Source organism: Theobroma cacao, chromosome 2 (genome assembly GCF_053813885.1).
Source record: "Theobroma cacao isolate CCN51 chromosome 2, ASM5381388v1, whole genome shotgun sequence".
Lineage (NCBI taxonomy): Eukaryota > Viridiplantae > Streptophyta > Magnoliopsida > Malvales > Malvaceae > Theobroma > Theobroma cacao.
In genome coordinates, this window is record NC_142640.1 from 48,083,922 (window position 1) to 48,107,171 (window position 23,250).

The 23,250-nt window shown below is 33.5% G+C and overlaps 3 protein-coding genes and 1 pseudogene across 5 annotated transcripts; 3 read left to right on the top strand and 1 right to left on the bottom strand.

The window, feature by feature from the left end:
- Positions 1 to 1,370: 1,370 nt before the first annotated feature.
- LOC18610099 (uncharacterized) lies at positions 1,371 to 2,201 on the top strand. The gene has a single exon (XM_007045581.3). It carries the CDS (start codon positions 1,453 to 1,455, stop codon positions 2,047 to 2,049), a length of 597 nt encoding a protein of 198 aa, XP_007045643.3. The 5' UTR covers positions 1,371 to 1,452; the 3' UTR covers positions 2,050 to 2,201.
- Positions 2,202 to 4,149: 1,948 nt separating this feature from the next.
- On the top strand, positions 4,150 to 10,564 carry AXR1 (NAD(P)-binding Rossmann-fold superfamily protein). Of its 2 annotated transcripts, XM_007045582.3 has the most exons (14): positions 4,150 to 4,312; positions 4,493 to 4,665; positions 4,770 to 4,933; positions 5,197 to 5,307; positions 5,527 to 5,606; positions 6,079 to 6,229; positions 6,316 to 6,409; positions 6,914 to 7,002; positions 7,725 to 7,798; positions 7,883 to 8,045; positions 8,645 to 8,730; positions 9,767 to 9,850; positions 9,935 to 10,115; positions 10,266 to 10,564. In XM_007045582.3, the coding sequence occupies exons 1-14, from the start codon at positions 4,275 to 4,277 to the stop codon at positions 10,350 to 10,352; spliced, it is 1,575 nt and encodes a 524-aa protein (XP_007045644.3). In that variant the 5' UTR covers positions 4,150 to 4,274; the 3' UTR covers positions 10,353 to 10,564. The 2 variants fall into 2 exon arrangements, with proteins under 2 accessions (XP_007045644.3, XP_088660002.1); XM_088803876.1 differs by having other exon boundaries at positions 7,725 to 8,045.
- Positions 10,565 to 11,718: 1,154 nt separating this feature from the next.
- Positions 11,719 to 13,199, top strand: LOC18610101 (protein STRICTOSIDINE SYNTHASE-LIKE 10-like; annotated as a pseudogene). The gene is made up of 3 exons (XR_016024670.1): positions 11,719 to 12,013; positions 12,140 to 12,421; positions 12,640 to 13,199. The product of XR_016024670.1 is annotated as a protein STRICTOSIDINE SYNTHASE-LIKE 10-like (transcript).
- Positions 13,200 to 13,321: 122 nt separating this feature from the next.
- On the bottom strand, positions 13,322 to 22,050 carry AAPT1 (aminoalcoholphosphotransferase 1). The gene is made up of 20 exons (XM_007045585.3): positions 21,882 to 22,050; positions 21,275 to 21,448; positions 20,936 to 20,945; positions 20,726 to 20,776; positions 19,840 to 19,917; positions 19,617 to 19,692; positions 19,494 to 19,516; positions 19,311 to 19,411; positions 18,840 to 18,934; positions 18,609 to 18,677; positions 17,622 to 17,691; positions 17,049 to 17,112; positions 16,922 to 16,962; positions 16,743 to 16,827; positions 15,734 to 15,796; positions 14,970 to 15,028; positions 14,808 to 14,860; positions 14,328 to 14,400; positions 13,708 to 13,751; positions 13,322 to 13,575 (listed from the first exon to the last, which is right to left on the bottom strand). Exons 2-19 carry the CDS (start codon positions 21,409 to 21,411, stop codon positions 13,730 to 13,732), a joined length of 1,170 nt encoding a protein of 389 aa, XP_007045647.1. The 5' UTR covers positions 21,412 to 21,448; positions 21,882 to 22,050; the 3' UTR covers positions 13,322 to 13,575; positions 13,708 to 13,729.
- Positions 22,051 to 23,250: the final 1,200 nt, after the last annotated feature.

The window sequence follows — 23,250 nt, forward strand, 5'->3', positions numbered from 1 at the left end:
TCAAATAAATTAATTATCATATAAAATAAAGATAATATAATAATATAATATAAACTATAAATTAAAATAAAAAAATTTATAAATATTAAAATAATAATACATAATTGTTAAATATTTATTGTAAATCATAAATAAAGCTCATAGCTTTGCCATAGTATAACATATTTCCTTATATTATTTGGACAAAATATGAAGTTATAAGAAGATAGACCAAATAATGGAAGAAAAACTCAAGAGTGAATATTATAAATTGAAAAGAAAAATTAGTTGATAAGTGATAAAAATTAAGATTTTTAAGACACGTAATTAAAAAAGTGAGAGAATATATCATTTATTAATTATTTTTTATTTTTAAAATGTTTTTAATAAAAAATTAAATAATTAGTTTAAGATTAATATAGACGTGGAAGTTGGAGAAAATAAATATTTATTAGATATGAGATAATAGATAAATATTTTATTAATTATTTTAATTTTTATATATTTTTAATATAATTAATTATATTATTATTACAAAAATATAAGACTTTTCAAATTTGAGGCCTAAACACTTCCTTGGGTGGCCTTACACAAGGGCTGGCCCTGAGACACGGGAGAACTATATATATATTATCCCTTTTGTTTTTATTAAATTTCAATTTTGTTATTTTTGGATTATTTGAAATAGTTTTTATTCATTAATATTATATTAGACTAATGTAAACTTTTAAGAAATATCATGTCAAAAAAATTAAAAGAAATAGATGTTAAAAACTATAAAATTTGATCTAACTTCATTGGAGAAAGTAGCAAATATTGAAAAATAAATTTGACAGTGCTTTAAAAATTCGAAAAAAAAAAACAAGTTGGACAATTTCAGCTAGAAATTACAATAAATAAAAGTTCTTATTTTATTTATAAGAAAAAAAATAACGTTCTTATTTTGTGAAATATGACTTTATAAATAATGTTTTTATTTAGGAAAGTTATTATTATTATTATTATCATAAATTAATATTACATACTAATTGCACATAAAACAAAAACTAATTTTACTTTTTGTGCCTATCCTCTTAATTTAAACATTATTAAATAACTTATAGTTTTTAAAACTAAACACTTTCACTTATTTAAATTTTAAAATTTATATTGTAAAAAGATTTTACATTCAAATTTTAAATTTTATAAGTAAATATTCACTCATAATGCACGTAATAATAGAAAATGCTAATTTAACAAAAGGATATAATAATAATAATAAGGGATAATACATTAATTATAATTTTTTTCATAAATATCACCGTAATTAATCAATAATTATAAAAAAATCAGACGATGTTAAAGAGTAAAGACCAAGAAATAAGAATAGACGCTGGGGCTGGTCCTGGTGCTCCTATTTTGGGGTGCACCAAGAGTGGACCATGGCTCCATACATCACCTTGACATAAAACGCTAGGGACTCACCCGACCCGGATGCCAGACCAACGCAGCAGGCATGAGCTAACCCTAGAACCCTACTCAATTCCGCGCCTTCTGAGCCCTGACCCCTTCTTTCAAACCCCCCATTCCCTCCCTCACTTTCCCGCTTTCTCTCCCTCCTTAAAAATCCACCCTAATCTTCCAAACGGCCAAACCCTATCTCCCTCCTTCTCAACACCACAAAAAAAAAAAAAACCTCTATTTCCCCGTCGCTTAACCCATTCGCTTCCAATCATGAACAGGAGAACCCGATCCTTAGCCAGGCATTCCCTGACCGGAACCGAAACCTTCCTAAAGTATCTCAAACCCGGCGCCCTAGCTCGCCTCAGGGACTCACGGATCAGCGCCAGATCGCACCGAATCAGCTCCCTCTTTCAGATCTCCCCGTCCTCTCCGCCGTCTGGCGGCGGTCAAACCTTCTCCGCATCCATTGACGGCTTCCCTTGCTTCGCGGCGACAGCGAGAGTCTACGGGCCCAGGTGTCTCCAGAGGAAGAAGCTATTAGCCGCCAAAGGAATGCTGTTTCTGAATTCAACACAGTCGGCTCTGGATTTGGCCGATCCGGTTGTGGATTTGTTAACTAGTGAATGAAACTAGTTTATTATGTGAATTTGAACTCTTTTTTTTTTCCTTCCTATTTTAGCCCTAGGTTGTAGATTTGGTTACTCCTTTCTTGTTAAATTGAAAAGAAAAATGAAACAAATACTAATAGTTGTAATAAATTTTTAGTTTTCCATTTTGAATCTGTTATTTGCAAATTTACACAGTTCTCTGAACTGTTCTACGAAATTAAGCCTTTATTGAAGCTTTAATTAATTACTGAAAAATCAAAAACTGTTTGAGCAATGTTTGATGATTTGGTTAAGTAAATTTATTACTAGCATCTTTAATTATGCTAGTGTTCATTAGGGTTTGAATCAAGTAAATATGTAAGTCTTTAATTGCATTCGCGCTTGTTATAAGCTCTGCATTGCAGCTTACATCAGCTACATTGTTATCTAAACTGGCTTAAATTGTGCACCATGATCACATCACTTTGAGAACATATGTGCTTGGTGTTTGCAGAAGGACCAAGTTTTAACTGGAAGAGCTGTTCTTTTTCTTGTTGATGTGTAAAGAAAGTATGATTTGCTTTCGGAAGCTATGTTCTTCAGCTAAATGAAAGTGAGCGTGAGTTAGGGTTGGCTGATAAGTGATGGTGAAATGGCACCTGCCAACAACTTCATTTCAATTTTTTTTTCTTGAAAGCTTATCAAATTGGGGTGGAGATTGTTAGAATTTAGAGTCATCTCGGTTCTCAACTGCTCAGTTCTTTTAACTATCTTTGATATTCAGATGTGGTAGCTCTACACCTGGCTTGATGGCTGGATTGCTACTAAAGGTTAGATTCTTGGCCCCATAAGAATTGATGTTTAGCTGATTGCTAAAGTTTGATATTCAGAGCTTTGTTGTTGTTTCCATTGAACAAGTTTGCTTTAAGTTAGCAAGCTGGTGATTAACCTCCAGAGGAAGATGAACACAAGTTGAAGGATCTTGCATATGGCCTTAGAATTGGCTTAAGAGGATTTTGAAACCTTTCTTGTTCAAGTTTCTTCTAGTGCACTCTCAGCTAGGCAATGGTTTCCCTATGATCATTTATTTTACTGTTTAAAGTCCAGTTGGCTGTGCCATGAAACAGGGAAATAGGATCAATAGCCCTTCCCCTCCCGTAAACCCTTCATCTGAATCATCCCAATCAAAGATCAGATTTGGTTCAAGGTTTCGATGCCAACCACCAAAAGACTTAATGAGCACCATTAGCTAACCCCTTTGCCATGATCCTTAATCTGATAGTAAGATGTTTTGCTTTCTCTTTATGTTGTTAATTGCATGCTTTTATTTCATCTATCGTTAGCATAATTCATGGCACTGATTCATGGCACCTTTTCACCTATTTAATTTTTTACTTTTGCTCTAGTGCTCTGCTATTGATATTTCATCAATGTTTTTTGGATTTGTAGGCTATAATGTCCGTTCAGTTTTTGCATAGGACTTAAATGAAGGCCCCCTCCTTGCAGATATTTTCTAAGACCCATTAATGCTTAGTAAATCGTTCATCTGAAGTCTTTATAAAAAGAAAGTCATCATTCATCTCATTCTTGCTGAGCAAGGTTTAGACTGGGTTAGCAAGTATTTATGCTTTCCTTAGTTTCAAAGGCTGATTCTAACTGCAATTATTTTGTACTTTGGACACAGCAACAGTGAGAATCACACGCCTAAAAACTGTTCAATCTTGCACTTTTGACCAAGCCTAGAATTCTTAACATCGTATCTTATATGGATCTTAAATGGGTTAAGCAGGTTTGATATAATTAATATATAATTTATTCATATTTGAATTGTGTTGACAAGATCAGTTTAAACCTAAGTCTGTTTAAATCCGTGTCGTGTTTGTATAGTATTGTTGTATCATATATAAAATTATCAGTTCTATCACCAAGGCGACAGCTAGCCTAAGCTGCTCTTTATGTTGATTCGCACTGCCCCACACCAGCAAACAATGAAACCTTATGAAATATTTAAGCAGCATAAGCCCAAGACCAAGCCCAATGGGCCCCTTACTTTTGAGCACAGCAGATCAGAGCAGCGACAAGCAATGAGCGAACGCTATTTTAGGCTAATCAATAATCAAATAATCATACTGCTATTTTGGTCTGCCTTGTAAAACACACCGTTGCACTAATTGACAGCCTCGGCGTTGTCCTCAAAACGCACACGGACAGTGCGTGGACTGTAACTGTGCGTAGTAAGCAAGCGAAGAAGCAATTAAGTTAACAATGGCGGAGCCTAAAACAAAATATGATCGTCAGCTCAGGTATCCTATCAACTGTAATTAGATTTTGTTCCTTTTTAGGTTTTTGATTTAAATTTTTCTATCTTTGCCAAAAAAAAAAGAGTAAAAAAATTCAAGTTTCAATAGATTTTTCCTCCCGAATAATTTAAGTTGCTGTGCCTATTCGAAATGTTAACAAAATTAAAAAAAAAAAATTGGCAGGATCTGGGGTGAACAAGGGCAAGCAGCTTTAGAGAAAGCAAGCATATGTTTACTAAATTGTGGGCCAACTGGTTCTGAGACTTTGAAGAATCTTGTTCTTGGTGGTGTTGGAAGCATTACAATAGTTGATGGATCTAAGGTTGAGTTGGGTGACCTTGGAAATAATTTTATGGGTAAGTTTTATAGTGCTCCCCCTCCCCCCCTCTTTTTTTTCCATTTTTATAATCTTCATTTTTGTAATAATCTTGTCTCCTCTTTGGGTATTGTTCTGGGTTAGTGGATGAGTCAAGTCTTGGTCAGTCAAAGGCCAAGTGTGTTTGCTCATTCCTCCAAGAGCTAAATGATGCTGTTAAAGCTAAGTTTATTGAAGAGTATCCCGAAGCTTTGATCGACACCAACCCATCTTTTTTTTCTCAATTTACCTTAGTTGTAGCCACTCAGGTATCCAATCTTCCCATTCCTTAACTACTTACTTTCAGCGATGAAGTTAACTGTTAGGTTTCTTATTATATTGCTACAAGGTACTGTCAATTTCTCTTTTAGGGGTAAGTCTGGTTCTTATTGATGTGTATGTGTGCAAAGGCCATTTGGAATTAAAATAGCTCTATCAGTCTGTTTGTGTTGCTTTGTTACTTAGAAAAATCCTGTGATTCTATTCTTACTTATATTTTGATTCATTCCTTTTGACTATGATGTCGTTTCAGCTGGTGGAAGAATCTATGGTGAAGCTTGATAGAATCTGTAGAGAAGCAAATGTGATGTTGATTTTTGCTCGCTCCTATGGCTTAACAGGTTTAGTTCGCATTAGTGTAAAGGTAACATGTTGTAGTTTACATTTTTTGCACTTTCATCCCATCACCATGGACATCTCAGAGATATAAATGATATTGGCATGAAAATATCTTTAATTTCAAATGAATTTTTATGTAGGTCAAGAGGAAATGGATGGTTATTCATTTTAAAATTTAGACAAGATGCAAGGAGAAAATGAAGGAAAAGGTTTAATAATAATCATTAAGTTTTGCTTGTGGCAGGAACATGCTGTGATTGAATCAAAGCCTGATCATTTTCTAGATGACCTTCGGTTGAATAACCCATGGCCTGAACTGAGAGGGTGTGATTTTTTATTTTATTTTATTTTTTTAATTAATGCTGTATGTTGGTTTATTTCTCAGTGCATGGTTATACATTTCTATTTGCTATTGGCTTGCACCATAATGGTTTTATGATGTCAGTTTAACTGTTAAAACATTAGATAGAAAATACATTACATCTTTGTATGTTATGAGATACCTAAACTCAGCTCCCTGAGACCAAATACTCTCCTCACTTATGGTCAGTGGTAAGTTTTATTACACTTAACTTCTTGTTGAGGGAGGTAGTAGATAATTTTCTATTATGTTAGGATGAAACTGTACTTTTGGTGTATCCTCAAGGAGTTCTTGTAATTCTTCTAATGATGTCTTTTTCTCAATGTTTTGACCTCTGATGTGTCCTTAGAATATATGTGAATATTCATTGAACTTTAAGCTTATATCCTTTTGTTTTCCACTATTAGAATTCTGACTGGCATATATGAATAATAGGTTTGCAGAAGCTATTGACCTAAATGTGCAAGACCCTGTTGCTCATAAACACATACCATATGTTGTCATCCTTGTGAAGATGGCTGACGAGTGGATAAAAAGCCATGGAGGTAGTCTTCCATCAACCAGGGAAGAGAAAAGAGAGTTCAAGGTTTAAAAATTTCTGCAAATTTTATCTGTTAAATTTTTCTTCTGATTTATGTCAGTGGATTTAGTTTTAGTTCTTGGACATTTTAGGAACTTCTCAAAGCCAGGATGGTTGCAATGGATGAAGACAACTATAAAGAAGCTATTGATGCCTCCTTCAAAGTGTTTGCTCCTCGAGGAATCAGTAAGTTTATCTTAAGCAGAAGCATGGTTTAAAGTTTTTGGAGGATTTCCATAAAAACTTCTTTGTATCATCTGGAAATACAATGAGAAAGTACATTGATTTTATAGAAGGATCTGTGGCTTGTACTGCCTTGAACCATGTAATCCAGCTAACCGACCCATGGCAATGCTTTTTCCTGGGATTGGAGTTGGTATTGCTCTCATGCGTTAGGTTTATGAGGGAAGCAGATTTGAGGAAACTTGCTGTCTGTTCACATTAAGAAATTAGTTGTAACTATATTTTGGACAAAGAACTTATTGACGTGAAACAAATTGAGTGGGCAAAGTATCCTTTTTATGATTAGTAAACTCTTTACTTTTCTTGACCAAGCTTCTATTACTAATTGTCATGCAGTATCCTTTGCATTCATTATTAGTTGGTTTCCAGCGTTGAGTTGGCATCAGCTGCAAAATCAGACTTTACTCTGGTTGGTGGTTAACCTAACCCTCTGTTTTTTTATCTCAGGTTCAGATTTGCAGCAGATAATTATTGATAGCTGTGCTGAAGTTGCTTCTAATTCTTCTGACTTTTGGGTGATGGTAGCAGCTTTGAAGGTTGGTGATTTAAAAGTTAACTTGCACTTACAAAAATCTCAATTAATTATTAAATTCCCTTCACTTTATTGTGGCTGAACTGGCATCGGTTAGAATGTCACTCATATCTTTTTTCTTGTAATGAACAGTTATAGAGTGATACAAGCGTAGAATCATTTATTTGTTTAGTTATAACCCTAGAGTCTCTCTGAAAAACCTAAATGAGGCTTGCTGATCCTAAATGGTGGCTAGAGCTTTTATAATTTTATAACTAGAGCAGATTATTTGCATAGCTGACTTGTTTCTCAGAACTGTTTTACTCTTTCTTCAAATATTTTTGGGAAAACTTTAGATAAACTTTCAGTTTGCAATGACATCTCAATAATTTGAAGTAATTGTCAATTTTTTATTCTCTGATTGTTTGATTTAAGTGGCACCATCTATGGGAAGTGTCGCGGGCATGCCTGTTTGTGGAGAGAAAAAAAGTTGGACTTTATATTGCGTTCTGGTGGCATGATATTTTGCTATTTGTTAGTGTTATGCATAGGTTTAACATGCATTTTCCATGCAACATTCTTGTTGATATTAATTTGTCTATGTAAAGTTTCTTTAAATTATTGAATTTTTAATCAATGTCCATCCTGCTATAAATGTTTATGATTGCCCTTCAAGTTAAATTTATTCAATCTCCTGCAAGTCTCTATTGATCAAATTTAGTCTTTGCAATTGTGCACTTTATGCAGGAGTTCATTGCAAATGAAGGTGGTGGGGAGGCACCGCTTGAGGGGTCCATACCAGATATGACATCTTCAACTGAGTTAGTGATTGATCCATGCAAAATTTCTAGCTGTTTCTTTTATCTAAAATTGAGGGTGACCGCTCTATCAATTCTTTTGTGTAGGCACTACGTAAACTTGCAGAAGATCTATCAGGCTAAGTCTGAGGCTGATTTTCTTGTCATTGAAAAACGAGTTAGGAATATTCTTAAAAAAATTGGCAGAGATCCAAATAGTATCCCAAAGGCAACAATAAAAAGCTTCTGTAAAAATGCAAGAAAACTCAAAGTAAGTGTGTTAAATTGCATCTGTCTGTTATTTTATGGTTCAATCTACTGCCTGTATCCTCATTGATATGAGAAGCACTTTGATGGTAAGTGGCATCTTTATCACAATTTCTATTAAAGTGTGTAAACTGTTTGGAGCCTATAGTATCATTTTGTAGAATACCTTGATGGATCTCTATTGTACTTTGTTAAATGCTTTTTGTTAAATAATATTTTGTCTTAATCCTATTGGTGATCACTAGCTGTTCTGGCCTTCTGGGCTAATTTTTGTCATTTGTTTTTCTGTTAATTGGATCTTTCTGCCCTTTATTTTTATTATCAGCATCCCCCATGCCTGAATGTTTATGTTATGACAAATAGAATATTGTGCAATATATTGCTGAGGTTTCACCCTAATGGTGATTCCAGAGAGATTATAAAGAGGCATGCCCCTTCTGAGATATCCCTCAGCTAACTTGAGCACACATGGGCAAAATCTCAAAAGCACAAAATGAGGGTTGATAACCTATTTTTGACAGCTTATATAGAAGAAGTTCTCATTCATTTATAGCTCTTTGACTTGCTGACCATCAATTAGGCATTCTAATCTTTACTTTGTAGGTTTGCAGGTATCGCCTCATTGAGGATGAGTATAATAACCCATCCCTTCCTGAGCTGCAGAAGTATTTAACAGATGAAGATTACAGGTGCCACTGACTTAAATTTTAGTGCTTCCAAAGTTCGAAATTATGTGCATTATCCAATCTCCAGTCTCTCCCCCTTTCAGAATATTATGATGTTCTTTGATCTGTTTTGGACCAAATGCATTGCCCTATATAGATGAAAACTTTCTTTTATAGAGTGATCGTTTAACACTACATCGTAGGATTCTATATGTCATATAACGTGCTTAAACTAAATGAATTTGCCTGGTCTTCTTTGTAATGTTATAGTAACAGAGTGGGTCCTTACTTTACGATTGTGTTTCTCTGATTTTTTCCAAATCCTGGAAGTCAGTTAGCATAGTCTGTTGTTTAGAGAAACATCTAGTAGGATCTTGTGTATTGGCCATTCCAGTTTTTGATGCCTGGGACATATTGCTTTGATTGGTACTGGTTTAGGGCTTTAACTCTGTGATTTTGAAATTGAAGCTATTCAAAACACACACACACACTCTGAAATTGAAACTTTCATAACCACTCCAAGTTTGCCCCAGACCTGAACGTCCAAACAGATGCAGTTACACCAGCTATTTAAAAATTTACCATTTCTTTTTCAAGCAAAAGACTTTAAACCCTTTCCTGAAGGCCTATAGAATCAAAATAATAATAAAGAAAACTGCTTTAGCTTTTATCTTTCTTTTGATTTCTACGAGGAATTTGGGGTTCCTAAACTTTCTTTAAACAGTTAGAAAATCACATAAATATGAATTTGTTTGACTCTCCTAAACTATAAGTTGCTGAGAAGCTGTACGTGTTTAGGTATATTGTTTTCTGAATTTGAAAGGTGAATTTTAAGAACTTTTTTATTCTTTTACATATTAATTTTAGCATATTTTTTTTTCCTTTCCCCTGTTTTACATGAATGCTTATTGTCTAAAATTCATATGAAGTGTTTTCATTTTTTTTCTGTGTTTTATGATCTGATTTTTGATTGTCAATTTGCAAAATTATGATTTTGATTACAATCCAAATCTTGATGATATGTCTTGCTTCCAACCTATGCTCTTGTGGTTATATGTAGTATTGCTGTGGGATTCTATATTCTTCTAAGAGCTGTGGACCGCTATGCTGCAAATTTCAACAGTTTTCCTGGGCAGTTTGATGGGTAAGCCTAACTCTTTTTATTTCTTCCTTCTGTTAGTATCATAACCTGAGTTTGCATGCTAACTATGTGGTTATTCTTTTCCAGTGGAATGGATGAGGATATATCTCAGTTAAAAACTACAGCTGTTGGCCTACTTAATGATTTTGGTTGCAATGGCTTAACATTGACAGAGGACCTTATAAATGAAATGTGTCGATTTGGTGCTGCAGAGCTCCATGCAGTCGCTGCCTTCATTGGAGGAATTGCATCACAAGAGGTGATCAAGGTATAGCATCTTAGTCTTTTTATCAGCTATGTGTTTCAAGTGCATGTTGCCATGGTCTAAATGGAGGCAGTTATGAAAAAATGATTTTGGTTTTGCATAGTTCTTATTCCTTGGTGTTCTTATAAGTGCCCTAAATTGCATTTGTTGCAGCTTATAACGAAACAGTTTGTTCCCATGTCTGGCACTTACGTATTCAATGGGATTGATCACAAGTCTCAGTTGTTGTCTCTGTATTAGATCTTCAAGCTAGCAATTGTTTGAAGTAGTAAATGGTATGTTTGCATCGTATCTGGTGCAACTACCTTGTGCCATATCTATTTCAATTGAATACATGTTCTCAACTTCTGGTTTCACCGGCAGATTCCATCGTGAGATGGGATGGGCAATTTCATATGCAGGTATAGCTTTGCTGCTCCATTTTATAAAAGATTTTTGGGATTGAGGCATTATTTGCACCATTGCAAGGCAATAGCTATGTGGTTTGATGGAGAGATTTTAATGATACTATAGTTCATGTAACCTGATTAAAAATCGAGTAGGGAAGAGAAAAACAGGGAAAGGAGGATAATTGAAGAGTACGAAAGATCTCAACATTTAATTTGTTGAACAGAGTTAAAGCAATGCTAATGTTGGCGTTAGTTATTCACTTCCCCCACTCCTCTGTTATCTTCTACTGTTTTTTCTTTGAGGGAATGATATTTGTGACTTTTTGGCCATTTGGTGCCCCTGGCGATTCAGGTTTCAAGTTAGCGGACTTGGAAGATGAAACTTGGCCCAGATAATTTCTGATGATCTGGTGACAAGTATGTTTTTCTTGTTAAAAAATTGAAAAAAAAAATAAAAGAAAATGGTAAATGGAAATCACTGGACTTCAAAAAGAGAACTATTTAAAAAAAAAAAAAAACAAGTCTAAATAGAGATACGGCATAATAGATTGAAATTTGTAAGGGTGAGTAATTAGGTGGTTCGGTCAATTCGATTTGTCATATTTACGTAAAATGAAATACATAAAAAAAATGTTTTTAAAAAATCAATTAAAATCGTATTGATTCGATGGAGTTGGTTTTAAATCAAAAAGGTTAAAATTTTATCATTTTTTAAATCACAATATTAACAATATTTAAATAATTTAAACATTAAAAAATATAACATTTGTCTTACAATAACTTAGTTATAAAATATATATTTTATATAAATTTAAAAATATAAAAATAATATATATAATATTAATTTATTTTTTTGATTTGTTTGATTTCAAATTTTTAAAATTGAAAATCGACTAAGAGCTTGTTTGGTTTTGATTTTTTTTTATCTTAAGATGTATTATGAAGCTCTTATAAAAAATAATAATTTTTAAAATTAAATTAAAATTATTTAATTAAATTAAGTTAATTAATAATTTTACATCAAATGCAACGGGCAACGTATTTTAATATTCTAAATCATCTGTACGTCTGGTTTTGTAATTCTATATTGACCTAAAATTTCAATTCCTTCCCAATAGGAATAACTGAATATGAATATATGCCCAATGCTCACATCCTCTTTCACAAGTGCTTCTGCCACCATTATCAGTTGTAATTCTTATTCTGCAGCCATTAATCCAACTCTCTCCTTGTTTCCAATTCAACCATGAAGATATCTCTTTCATTCAAGTTTTTGTTCCTTGTGCTTTTGCTCTCCCAAAACATCAAACAATCCTATCAACAGCTTCCTGACGGTGAAGATGTCCCCAAGAATTACCATCAACTCGACCTCCTTCAAGTCACAGGACCTGAAAGCATCGCCTTCGACTGTAAAAACCAAGGACCTTACGTTGGTGTTTCTGATGGCAGAATACTCAAATGGCATGGACCACGTCTTGGTTGGAAAGAGTTTGCCATTCCTTCTCCAGTAAGGTATGTACATTCTATCATCCAGCATGCATGGACACACATGTTTTTCTTTCCTCAATTATTCACTATTTCTTCTTTGAAACAATAACAAACTGATTAATTGCTAGTTTCTTTTATTTATTGGGTCAGGGATGGGAAGCTCTGCGATGGATCGACAAATCCAAACCCTGAACCAATCTGCGAAGGCCATTGGGTCTGAAATTCAACTATGCGACATGCGACCTCTACATCGCAGACGCATGCTTTGGTCTGCTAGTGGTTGGACCCAACGGTGGCGTGGCTCAACAACTTGCAACTTCAGCTGAAGGAGTCCCTTTCAGGTTTACAAATGGTTTAGACATTGATTCCACGACAGGGGTGGTCTATTTCACTGATAGTAGCATTTTCTTCCAAAGAAGGTACCTCACTTTTACTCTCTCTCTTCCCTATTCATCATATTCCCTCCCCCATTTTTTGTATATATCTTATTAATTGGTACCAAATTCACAAAATAAAAAAAAAAAAGTGAAGAGAGGACTGGGGAGGCTAATTTGAGTTTAAATATTTTAAGATTTTTATTCTAACTATTATAATTTATTTTCAATAATAAAAAAAACTAATTGCTTATGTGGTTGTGTAGCTATTACTTGTTATTAAGAATAACGTCAAACAGAAGTAGACTACTACTTAAATATGATTCTCAAATAAAAAATGTATCCGTAATGTACAGAGACTTGGCGTTTTCAAATGATGTAACTTTAGATGCAGATAACTCGTATCTTCTAGTTGCAGAATCAGATATCATTCAAAGGAATAAGAATGGAGAATTCTGGGTAGGACTCATAAGTGGAAGATCAGGAAGGATTCAGAATGATGCCTACACCAAGCTTCCAGATCCTGTTGGAGTCAAGTTCGATCAAGAAGGAAAAATTTTGAAACACATCTGATGGGAATGGTGGAATCACATTTAATTCCATCAGTGAAATTTATGAATTGACTGGAACATTGTACATAGGTTCAGTAACCAAACCCTATTTAGGCATCTTAGATGCATAGAATTTTTTGGAGACAAAACGCTTCTTTTTTTATTTTATTTTATTTATAAATAATTTGTTTTGCATTTTACATTGATAGATACCTTGATGATAGCTGTTTTAGTTTCCCACTTTCCCCATCTTTTCCAATTCTAAGAGTTTTGCATATGCTTACCAGAAATAGAAGTTTCCAGTTCATTCACAAGTTCCAAATATCATCAACATTATATGCTTCAACTAGCCTGCCTGGGATTAGAGTGCTTTTTGCCGTCTATGCTTCAAAAACTTTGATTGTAAATATCCACCAGAAAATAATTGATTCAAACATTTAAGACGTAGATAAAAGAGTTTGCATAACTAAATTTTCCTACTCTATTCTCAAACTCAACAAAACATTTATATCAATGTCAATGAGCCGCAATGGTTTTGGCACTAGGACTAGATTCGGATCAAAAAGAATTTTGCCAAATACTGAATCACTACGGCAGTGCTTCCAACCTTCCGGTGGAGCAAAAATTGTAAACCAATTTCCATCCAGGAAACCTGTATGCACTAGATAATTGTGAAAAACAAGATTCAGAAAGCTTAATCCAACTCGAACTCTGTACTGACACGCAGGTTAAAACCATACGTATTGCAATCTCAACAATATCATGGCTCGGAATGAGGGAAAAAGAAACATACCCCAGATAACCATCACTAATGTTCAAGCCTCTTTCCTAGTTATCCTGTCATTTTAACAAAGGGATAATGATTAGAAACAATGGACTAGAAAAAGTACTCCGAAGAGCAACCCGAAACCTTAATATTCTAAAAACTACAAGATAAATAGGCCTGTCGTAGAATTTAAACTTTTCTACAGAACCGAAAGAAAAAAAATAAACAAAACACACAAGGCAAAAGTTCTAGGGTCGAAAGTAACTAGGATAAAAGCTGAGCAACAAACAAATAAGTATAGTCCAAGATTAATCTAAGTAAAAGGAGACAAATGTTACCCAAATATCACTTCATACAACCTTAATCAAACCTATTAAAGGAGTAAATTTAACCCAAGTAGGTCCCATGTCCGACCACACCAGCATATCATTGCAGTCATAATACTGAATCTTAGCAGAATTTGACCCGAAACACATTAAAGCAAAGAAAGACAGACAGCAGAAGAATAATATATCCTACAAGTTAGGAGCTTTAAACTTCATTTTGAGAGGGCCACATGTACCAATGATTCAAATCACAGCACAATAAATAGCAAAATACAAGGTTCTATGCCAAAATAACATTGATGGGCAGTAGAACTTCCTCACCTGAAGCAATAAATACCCAAAGCTGCCGTAATTTCATGAACAACTGATGTGGCAAAGTGTAAGTAGAGTGATGCTGTTTTGAGAAAAAGAGAAATATCAGGCAACATATAACAACATAAAAATAAAATGATAGCACAGAGCTTTGAACTGACAGAGAGATAAAGATGCTAACTTATAATACAAATTAATGTTTAAAAATTAATAGATCTCATTTTAAACCACAACCAAACTCCTGTCTTTATATTGTCAAACAAAACCTATTCCAGAACTAGTTCAGAAATAAATAGATTTTTTTTGGTCAAATAAATTTATTAATAGATGTAGGAAAAAAGTTGCATAGAGTACCAAATCCATGCTTTTTACTCCCTTAAAAATGGGTTTGAATGACATGGGGATCAGCCAGATTAGGTAAACATACTAAAAGTCTAGAAGATGCCTAAAACCCTTAAATAAAATGACTAAAGAAGGCAGCAATCATACCTGTGAATACACAGTAACCAAGAAGAACCCAGACCTCATCAACTAAAGGAACACTGGAGTAAAAGAGGGAAAACAACAATTAGCATTCATGTCCATGAGAAACAACAACTAAAACAGCATGGCACTGTATCAGGTCGCAAGCAAAATCGAACTAACACATACCCATCATTCAGTCTAGCTGTAAGAGCATTTGCAATTGCCAATGGAAGATACAAGAGTGACTGCAAGAAAAACATGTAATCAAGTCCTTCAAAAAGTAGTTAAAAAAAAAAATTCTTGGCCTCTTAAAGACAAAAATCACTGCTCCTGTAAATAAAATAACATAAAAATTTAAGTACAAGTATAAATCCTTATACATGGAATCAGAAATAAAGAGTGAAGCAGTATTTTCGAAGGTGTAAAATTCTATGGCACTAGTTTATTGAACTCCAAAGCACTAAAAAAGGAGGGTAAAGATGCAGAAGAGACATGCTGCTCACGTTCATCTCAATTCAGGATTCACTTAACTCAAGCTTGTTTGCTAAAAAGTCAAACTCAAGCTTAAAGTAAGGCTGGCTTAATTTATCATGCTCAACCCTGAACATAATGAAGCTCAATTGGGAGTTCGATACTCTATCTAGTATAAATAAATGATAATATTAATGTAAAAGTTTTATTAGGATCCTTATTTAAGAACAAGTAAACTTTTTCAACCTCAGTTGAGTTTAGTTTATCATCAAGATCATTCAAAGTCAAGCTGACCTTGACAAATCTGTCACAAGCTAAAGTGCAAGCCTGCAATTTTTTAGGCTTGCAAGAAGCTTGGATTGGCTTGAGCTTGATTATATACGTTAGAAGCCAAGCCTAAGCTTCTCAAAGCTCAGCTATATTAAGCCTCTACCCACATTGATTTGATCAGAATATGCATACAAAAGAATGCTACATACCATGCACATGTTAGTTTTCAATCCCTTGGGTTCATCACACAAGTGAGCCAAAATCATCCGTCCCTGTCAAAACAATTTTCCCTCAGTAACCACGTAAATAGGAATTTGTCTTCCTACCTTATCAGTGCTCAATAAATGATTTTAAGTGCTGTCCAGAGAAATAGAACACTAAAGCCTAACAAACAACTATAACACAAGCCACATATTCAGAAGAAAATATAGAAGTGTTGGGAAGTGGAAAAAGAAATAAAGAAAACAATATATAGGTAGACAGATAAACAGAAAGATACACACAAAAGTCATATACACAACACTTAATAACACATGCACAAATACTTTAACACTGAAACATTCAAAGCTTATAAAGGGAGCCACTAAGAGTAAAGCCCCAAGATGGACACCGGAGTTCATATTAACACCCCTCATCCATAGAGTTGTGGGAGCAAAAGAAAAAATTCAAAATAAATAACTCTGAAAATTTTCATTTGGTGCACAAGAGTTTGTAGAGATGAGTCAGACAAAGAAAATCAATAATGCACTTTAAAGTGATGGAAACAGAAGCAGTAAAAGACTTTAAAGTGATGGCTTCCTTAGGTTTCACATATAGAAATTATTAAGAGAAAAGATGAGCGAGTGAGTGAAAAGAGAGAGGGAGAGAGAGAAACAGAGAGGAAAAATAAGGAAATAGAAATAACTTCCCTAGGATTCAACAGCATCCTATATTAAAATAAAAAAAAGGTTATATAATTACAAAATATTCACTCTTAAAAATAGCATTGGCTCATTTTAAGCATTCAAACAACCGGCATGCAAGCAAGCAAGGAATTGTCTGCAGTTGTTGACAAGCCAAATTGTCTACAAAGATATTGTTCTAAACATATTTGAATCAGTGTCACCAGTTTCACTTATAGGTGCCAGCAACAGTCATAAAGAGGGCACATGACACACTAAAGCATTTAAACTAGGAATTTAGAAATATTAGAAAATTTCGATAACAAGCAAACCTTACCACAAGGAACCCAAAAGCAAGTCCAGTTCCCAGTATAATTAAATGTGGGTAATTTCCCATAATATCGGAGGGAGACAAATAATCCCTTCAAAGTATTAAAAAACCACGTAAGTCCAATATGCACACCAAAAAGGAAAAAACTAACACAGCTAAAAGAAAAAAGGACAGGTTCAATTTACCAAACCAGCACTCCTCCCATGAGTACAGCAAAGGGGTAAAGCTGACAAACAAGAACACAAAACATCTATTAAGCATTTAAGCATATACGGAATGAAGAAAGAAACACATAAAAAGTTACAGAATTACCATGGCTAATGCCAGTAACATGCTTCCTTTTCTTGCCTGAACAACCTTATGGACATTGCTTATACTGCAAAAGAAACCGTACAAGCACATTAATGAAGCTTACGCTTATATTAACCAAAGAGCTGTAATATCAACAAAATAAAAACCCTAGACTGATAAGACCAGGCCTCACGCGTAGAAACCACAGCCTCTGCGGTTCATATGGGGCCTGCAGAGCTAAAATCTTTTGGCAGTCATCAAATATTTGGATTTCAAGGCCATGAGTTGGGAATAAAAACGGTCATTGATGATAAGAATGCAATAAGATCATGTTACTCAGCCTAATAGTCAACAGCTCTAGTGTAGTGCTACAAGAATGCCAAAAGAAAGCATGAGAAGCTTCAGCTGTAAAACCAGACTAAAACTGGCTAAAGGAAAGTAGACAATGTGCTGCAAAAGGTCAAAGTAACTAAGTCTAATAGTCCACAGCTCTGGTGTAAGGCTACAAGAATGCCACAAAGAAAGTATGAGAAGCTAAAACCATGAAAGCCAGAACTAAATTTTAACCATTTTAAGATGTGGATAGCCACTTACTTGAAAGCAACTGTAGGTATAACACCGAATGCTATCATCACATACAGCACAGCTCTGTATGTTGGAATTTCTAATGCCAAAAAGGGAAGAAAAACTAAATAAATAACAACAATAGTTAAAGAAAAGATGGAAAAAGTAACAAATAAACCAATAAGATCCAAAAATCCAAGGACAACATAAAAAAAAAAAAGGTAAAAAGCACAATTTGCTGAGCTTGAGTTGCATTTCTTAAGACAATAAAATAATAAATATAAATAACTAATCAAATATAAGATACCTATACAGATAATGTGGTCAGCAGCTAACAATTTAAAATTGTAATCCAACATTTACAACTAGATTCTGGAAACAAAGGACAGATACTTAGAAATACCATATACATCAAAAAGCAAATGATAAAGAAAAAAAAAATAGAACAAGATTGTACAATAAGAACACTGCTGGAACAGCTACAACACCAAGATAAGGTATTGAATGAAGAACAAAATGACAATCACATATTGTGAAGTCAAATGAGGAGCAATTTCATGACCGAATCTAGTGATTCATAACAAATTTGTCTCTGTGACAGCTCCAATATTACCAGAACATCAGAGTACTAAATCTTTTGAATTTGTTTTATCAAATCATTTCCATCTATAGTTTCACCCATTATCCATTGCTATTAATATAACTAGCATGAGGGCTGCATTTGTACTTTCCCAAATGTAAAAGGTATTCTCAAAAAATGAGATCCATCAAGCAATATGAAGAAGAGTGGCAGAATTCAACTAGCTATTGATCATATTCAAGAACACAAAGGAAAGAAAACTTTAAATTAAAACCATCATATCTTATAATTCATATTGATTACTTGTAATTCATGACAAAATGTCCCTAAGATCCCCCAAATATTGCATTTATAGTATTTGTGCAGTGTCGACTAATAAAGACATTAGCTGATGATTGTTCAATTGCAAATGAAATATCACATAATTAAAAACTTACCATTAACAAAAGGTACCCAACTGAACAAGGGCATGGACTTCCCGAATTGCTGAGCCCACCATTGGGCACCTTAAGGGAAACAAGAAAGACAAAGCAGTCAGAAAAGTGAAAAATAGAAGAAAAATATATAATGAAAGTTCAAAATTTCAATGCATGACATCCAAGTAAAAGAAAGGTTTCACAGTACAGGTTGTTGAAGGCAGAAATAACACATCAAGTGAGGTAGCATACCAACAATTGCTGTCATAAAGTGGCATGTATATATCAGTGCAAGACCCTCAGTAGGCCCATTAATTACAGGAAGGATAAGCGTGTTGGTGAAATAGCTGCATAAAAAAAAGAAAAATAACAGATGTATCAGCTGTGCTAACTTTCAACTGTATGCTACAAAAACCGCATTATAAATTATATGCCTTTCTAAAATTTTACATAGTAAGGACAGAGACATGCAAGAGAAATACATATCAAACGGTATCATTAGAATACCTCAAATATACACATCAAGGAAATTATTGCAAAATTCTCTCAACCAAATTACCCAACAAAAAATGGTGGAGGTTGCAAGGAAATGAGCAATGAAGACAAAACTTATAATGCCTTTGTAGAATAATCCAAGTGATTGAAGGATTGCACAAGTATGGCCTGGTTTCTTACAAGGGAAACAAAAGAAAAAAAAAATAAAGTGCATTTTGGATTACTTACTGTTCCCATGTAGCCCCATAAAATGGAACAGCTGAAATTACCCAGAACCAGAAACTGTCCCTTCCACACATGGCAGTGCTCCCAAAAGCCAAGGTTTCAAACTGCAAAAAGGATCAGTCTCGTATAATGGAAGAATTTTATTAGCCTTTGAATTGTTCTGCAATGAAAAAGTTAAACACGTACCGCACATGCAAGCGCATCACACCCTGTAACATTTTAGGAACACCAAACAAAATAATTACATCAGAATTTGTTCTAAATGTAAGTAGCAAGTGATGGAGAAAAGACATGATAAAGTGAAATTACCATGGTCAAAAAGCTCTCCAAGTGGACTAGAGGAGTTTGTCCTTCTAGCTTGCTTCCCATCAACAGCATCAAAAGTCTAGCATGTAATTACTAATACGTCAAAAAGAACCCATGCAGAAAATATAGAGTAAAATATTCACACACTCATCCCCCTTCCCAAACACACCAAGGGAAAAAGGAGAAGGAATTTTCAAAACATTGCCAGCAAGAAGGAAGAGCAAACCTGATATAAAAATAGTAGTAACCCATGTGCAAAATGAACCCATCTTGGTGGGGGTGAATCCAAGTGAGGGGAATAAATCTGAAACAGTAATAGAAATAGAAAACTGAATGGAAAGATTATAGCAAAAGAACATGTATCATTCTCCTAAGCCTTCCAAGACACCATCATACACACAACCAACACGTTCGCTGAAAGATAGTATTTGCACATGAGAACAACATTAATTAAACAGACATGTAAGGCAACACCAGTTGTATATCAAACATAGAAACTGCCATTAGAAGAAGTGAAATTTATTTCTATCTAAATCGCAAGTGCATGAGAAAAAGAAAGAAAATTTATAGTTTTGCAGGTTAAATCAACATACACATGCCCTTCTCACCATATAAATATCATTTACATACACTACCACTTGGTCCACTTCTAATCACAATTAGCCTTAAAACTCTCATTTTAAGTCATTCATTACGCAGAATCCAATTTCAAAAAAAAAAAAAAAAAACACCATGATTACAAAAACTAAGATTTCATAAATGAATTTCAGCTTATAAATCAAATCAAATACGCACAAAATCCAATCCAACCAAGTCATCAGGAAATGACTAGAATAGAAATTATAGAAGATAGACCACACAATCCCATCTCCTTAAGTCAGAAAGTTAGAAGATGTTCATTGATTGACATAAATTGAAACTAAAGATCATCACAAAGGGGTTTTCCACGATGATGTAGACATTTAATGAAATAGAAGTTGCAGAAAATAATACTAAAACTTCCAGACAAGTGATAACATCTTGAGTCAAAAAAAGGTTTGACCATTAAGATTCAGAAATCAAAATAAATATGGCATTGAAGAAATTAAGTAGTGAGAGAGTTTCCCACTTACATAGCCAAGCAGTGCAGATGTAACCAAGAACATAAACCCTGTAAGTGTTATCTTGAAAAACAAACGCATAACAAATTAGTAATCAAATAAGAAGAGTAATGCATGCATGTACATATAAATATGCCTACCTACGAAAATATTTTCCATGGGTGCATATATGTGTATATATGTTAACTGAAATTGTAATTTAGCGTAGTAAGCATCACATACCATGTTTGGTCTGTAAAAAATGCCAAGCCAGAAGCATACACATGTTCAAACAAATATACATTAGTGCCAGCAAATATCACAAAAAAGGGAAAATACTTAAACGTTCAATTGAAGCACGTGATCATGATTAAAACTTAAACTTTAAAACAGAGATAATTTCATTCCCTTCCTCTAAGCTTAATACTATATCAAATAGCACAATCCAACTGCATATACAACTGAGAAGTAGCAACTATCATACAGGTATAAACAGAAACACTTCTTTCCGCCAAAAGCTGACAAAAACAAGCATCAAATAAAAGTATGGGTATTCAAAGCAAGAAAAGGTGAAGAACTCACGGCATCCAAAGAGGAAAGAAGTTGACAAAGCGGCTCCAAAAGGGTTGCAATACATATTTAGCAAGGTAAGAGTGATCCACACCACTGTATTTGTATCTATGCAAAGCTGCTACTCCATGTGCCCCTATATAGCCCATCCTTCCTTTTTCACAAAATTTCTAAAACCTGCTAGTACTGAACAGAAAAATCATGTGATTTCAGTAATCCAAGAAATTAGGTATTGATAAATGCCTCAAAACAAGAAAAACACGAAAACCCAACAAGGAAATTAAGAGAAACGATTGAAAACTTCAATGAGATAAATTTAAAGAAATACCCATGTTGATTTTGACCAAAAAGATTTACTTTTTAAAACCATATTCTTAAGATTCCAAGAACTTTGGATACAGAGACTACATAAAGATTTCATTTACTTTACTAACCGAAAGTTGAAGAAAAGATAAAAAGAACAGAGATATAAAGAGATGGGTTAGTCCAAATCTTGCAATAAAAAATGGATTTTGAATTGAAAATATGGAACAAAATGATCATAAAATGAAAATTAAAGCAGATCCGAGGCTTAAAAGCAGGCAATGAAAACAGAACAAAGAAAGAGTTTTGTTTATACCTGTTTGAAACAGAGATCAAGAGAGATTGCAATTTGACAAAGAGTGCCAATCAAATCATGTAAGGCAAAGCAATTTCCTCTCCCGCCCTTTAATCAAACGACGCGGTAACAGAGGAGAAAATCAGAGTTTTTATCCTACTTCAAACGTAAAAAGAGATAAATTAAGGGGGACAAAAACAGAAAAGCAAATCAAAGGGAATTATTTATTTCTTGTCTATTTTTTTTTTCAACATTTATGCTGCTTTATTCTAAAATTTTTTATTTTAAAAAAATAAATTTAAATTTTTTTATTCTATTTAACATTAAATCAAATAATAATAAAGTGTTACCTTTTAATTAATTTTTTAAAAATTAATAACTAATTTTTTATTTATAAGACAAATCATTACCTTATATATTAATGATTTATATTTATATTTTTGGATACAGGAAAAAATCAATTTCATTAATTAAAACCATTTATGGTGCAAAAGTTTACCTGTAAAAATGAGGAATGTTCACGTGGAAAATGGAAATCATTTAATTAAGAAGTATCAAAGTACTTTATTTAGTGGAATAATACAGTATTGGACCTTTTACCTTATCTCTTTATTAAATGGAATAATATAAAGGTTCCTTTTTTATGTTGGAGAATCATATTCCTAAGTAATAAAATTTTGAAAAAAATACTCTAATATTTAATTTATTAATTGATATATAATTTCTTTCATTTTAAAAAAATTCAAATCCTTTTCTTCAAATTCAAATATAAAATTAAAAAATTATTTTTTATAATATTTTTATTAAAATTATTTTAAATTTAATAATTTTATATACAACATGAATATAATATAAAATTTAATGAATTTAAATTAATGAATTATGTCGTGTTATTTCTTACTTGTATAACTATTAATATTTTTTTAGGAGACACGATTAAGTCATGAAAATGTAAATAGTCGGGTCTATATTACTTCAATAAAGCATATTCTTTGTTTAACTTTTTGCTTATTTCTTTAACCACTATGAGATGAGTTCCCTAACAGGGTCAAAAAGCAGGTTTGAGATTGTAATTTTCAATGTTTCAGGTTACTTACTCCGCTTTTTCTGGAGGCAAATGGGTGACAGTGTCGTGGACTTTGTTTGTTTTGAACAGGACGAATCACTTTCAGGTTCTCCAACTATAGAATAAAAATGAAAAAGAAGAAAAATATCCATGGCAGCCAGCCCTGGCACTTGGCAGGCCAGTAGGGTTGGGCAGCTCACTTGGTTAACATCGAACACGTGTTACACTAAGAAGGACATTTCTCAAAGTGCTTAATAGCTAAGTCATTATTCATTATCAAAGCAAAAACAAAGAACCATAATTTTCCCTATGTTTCATGCCCAG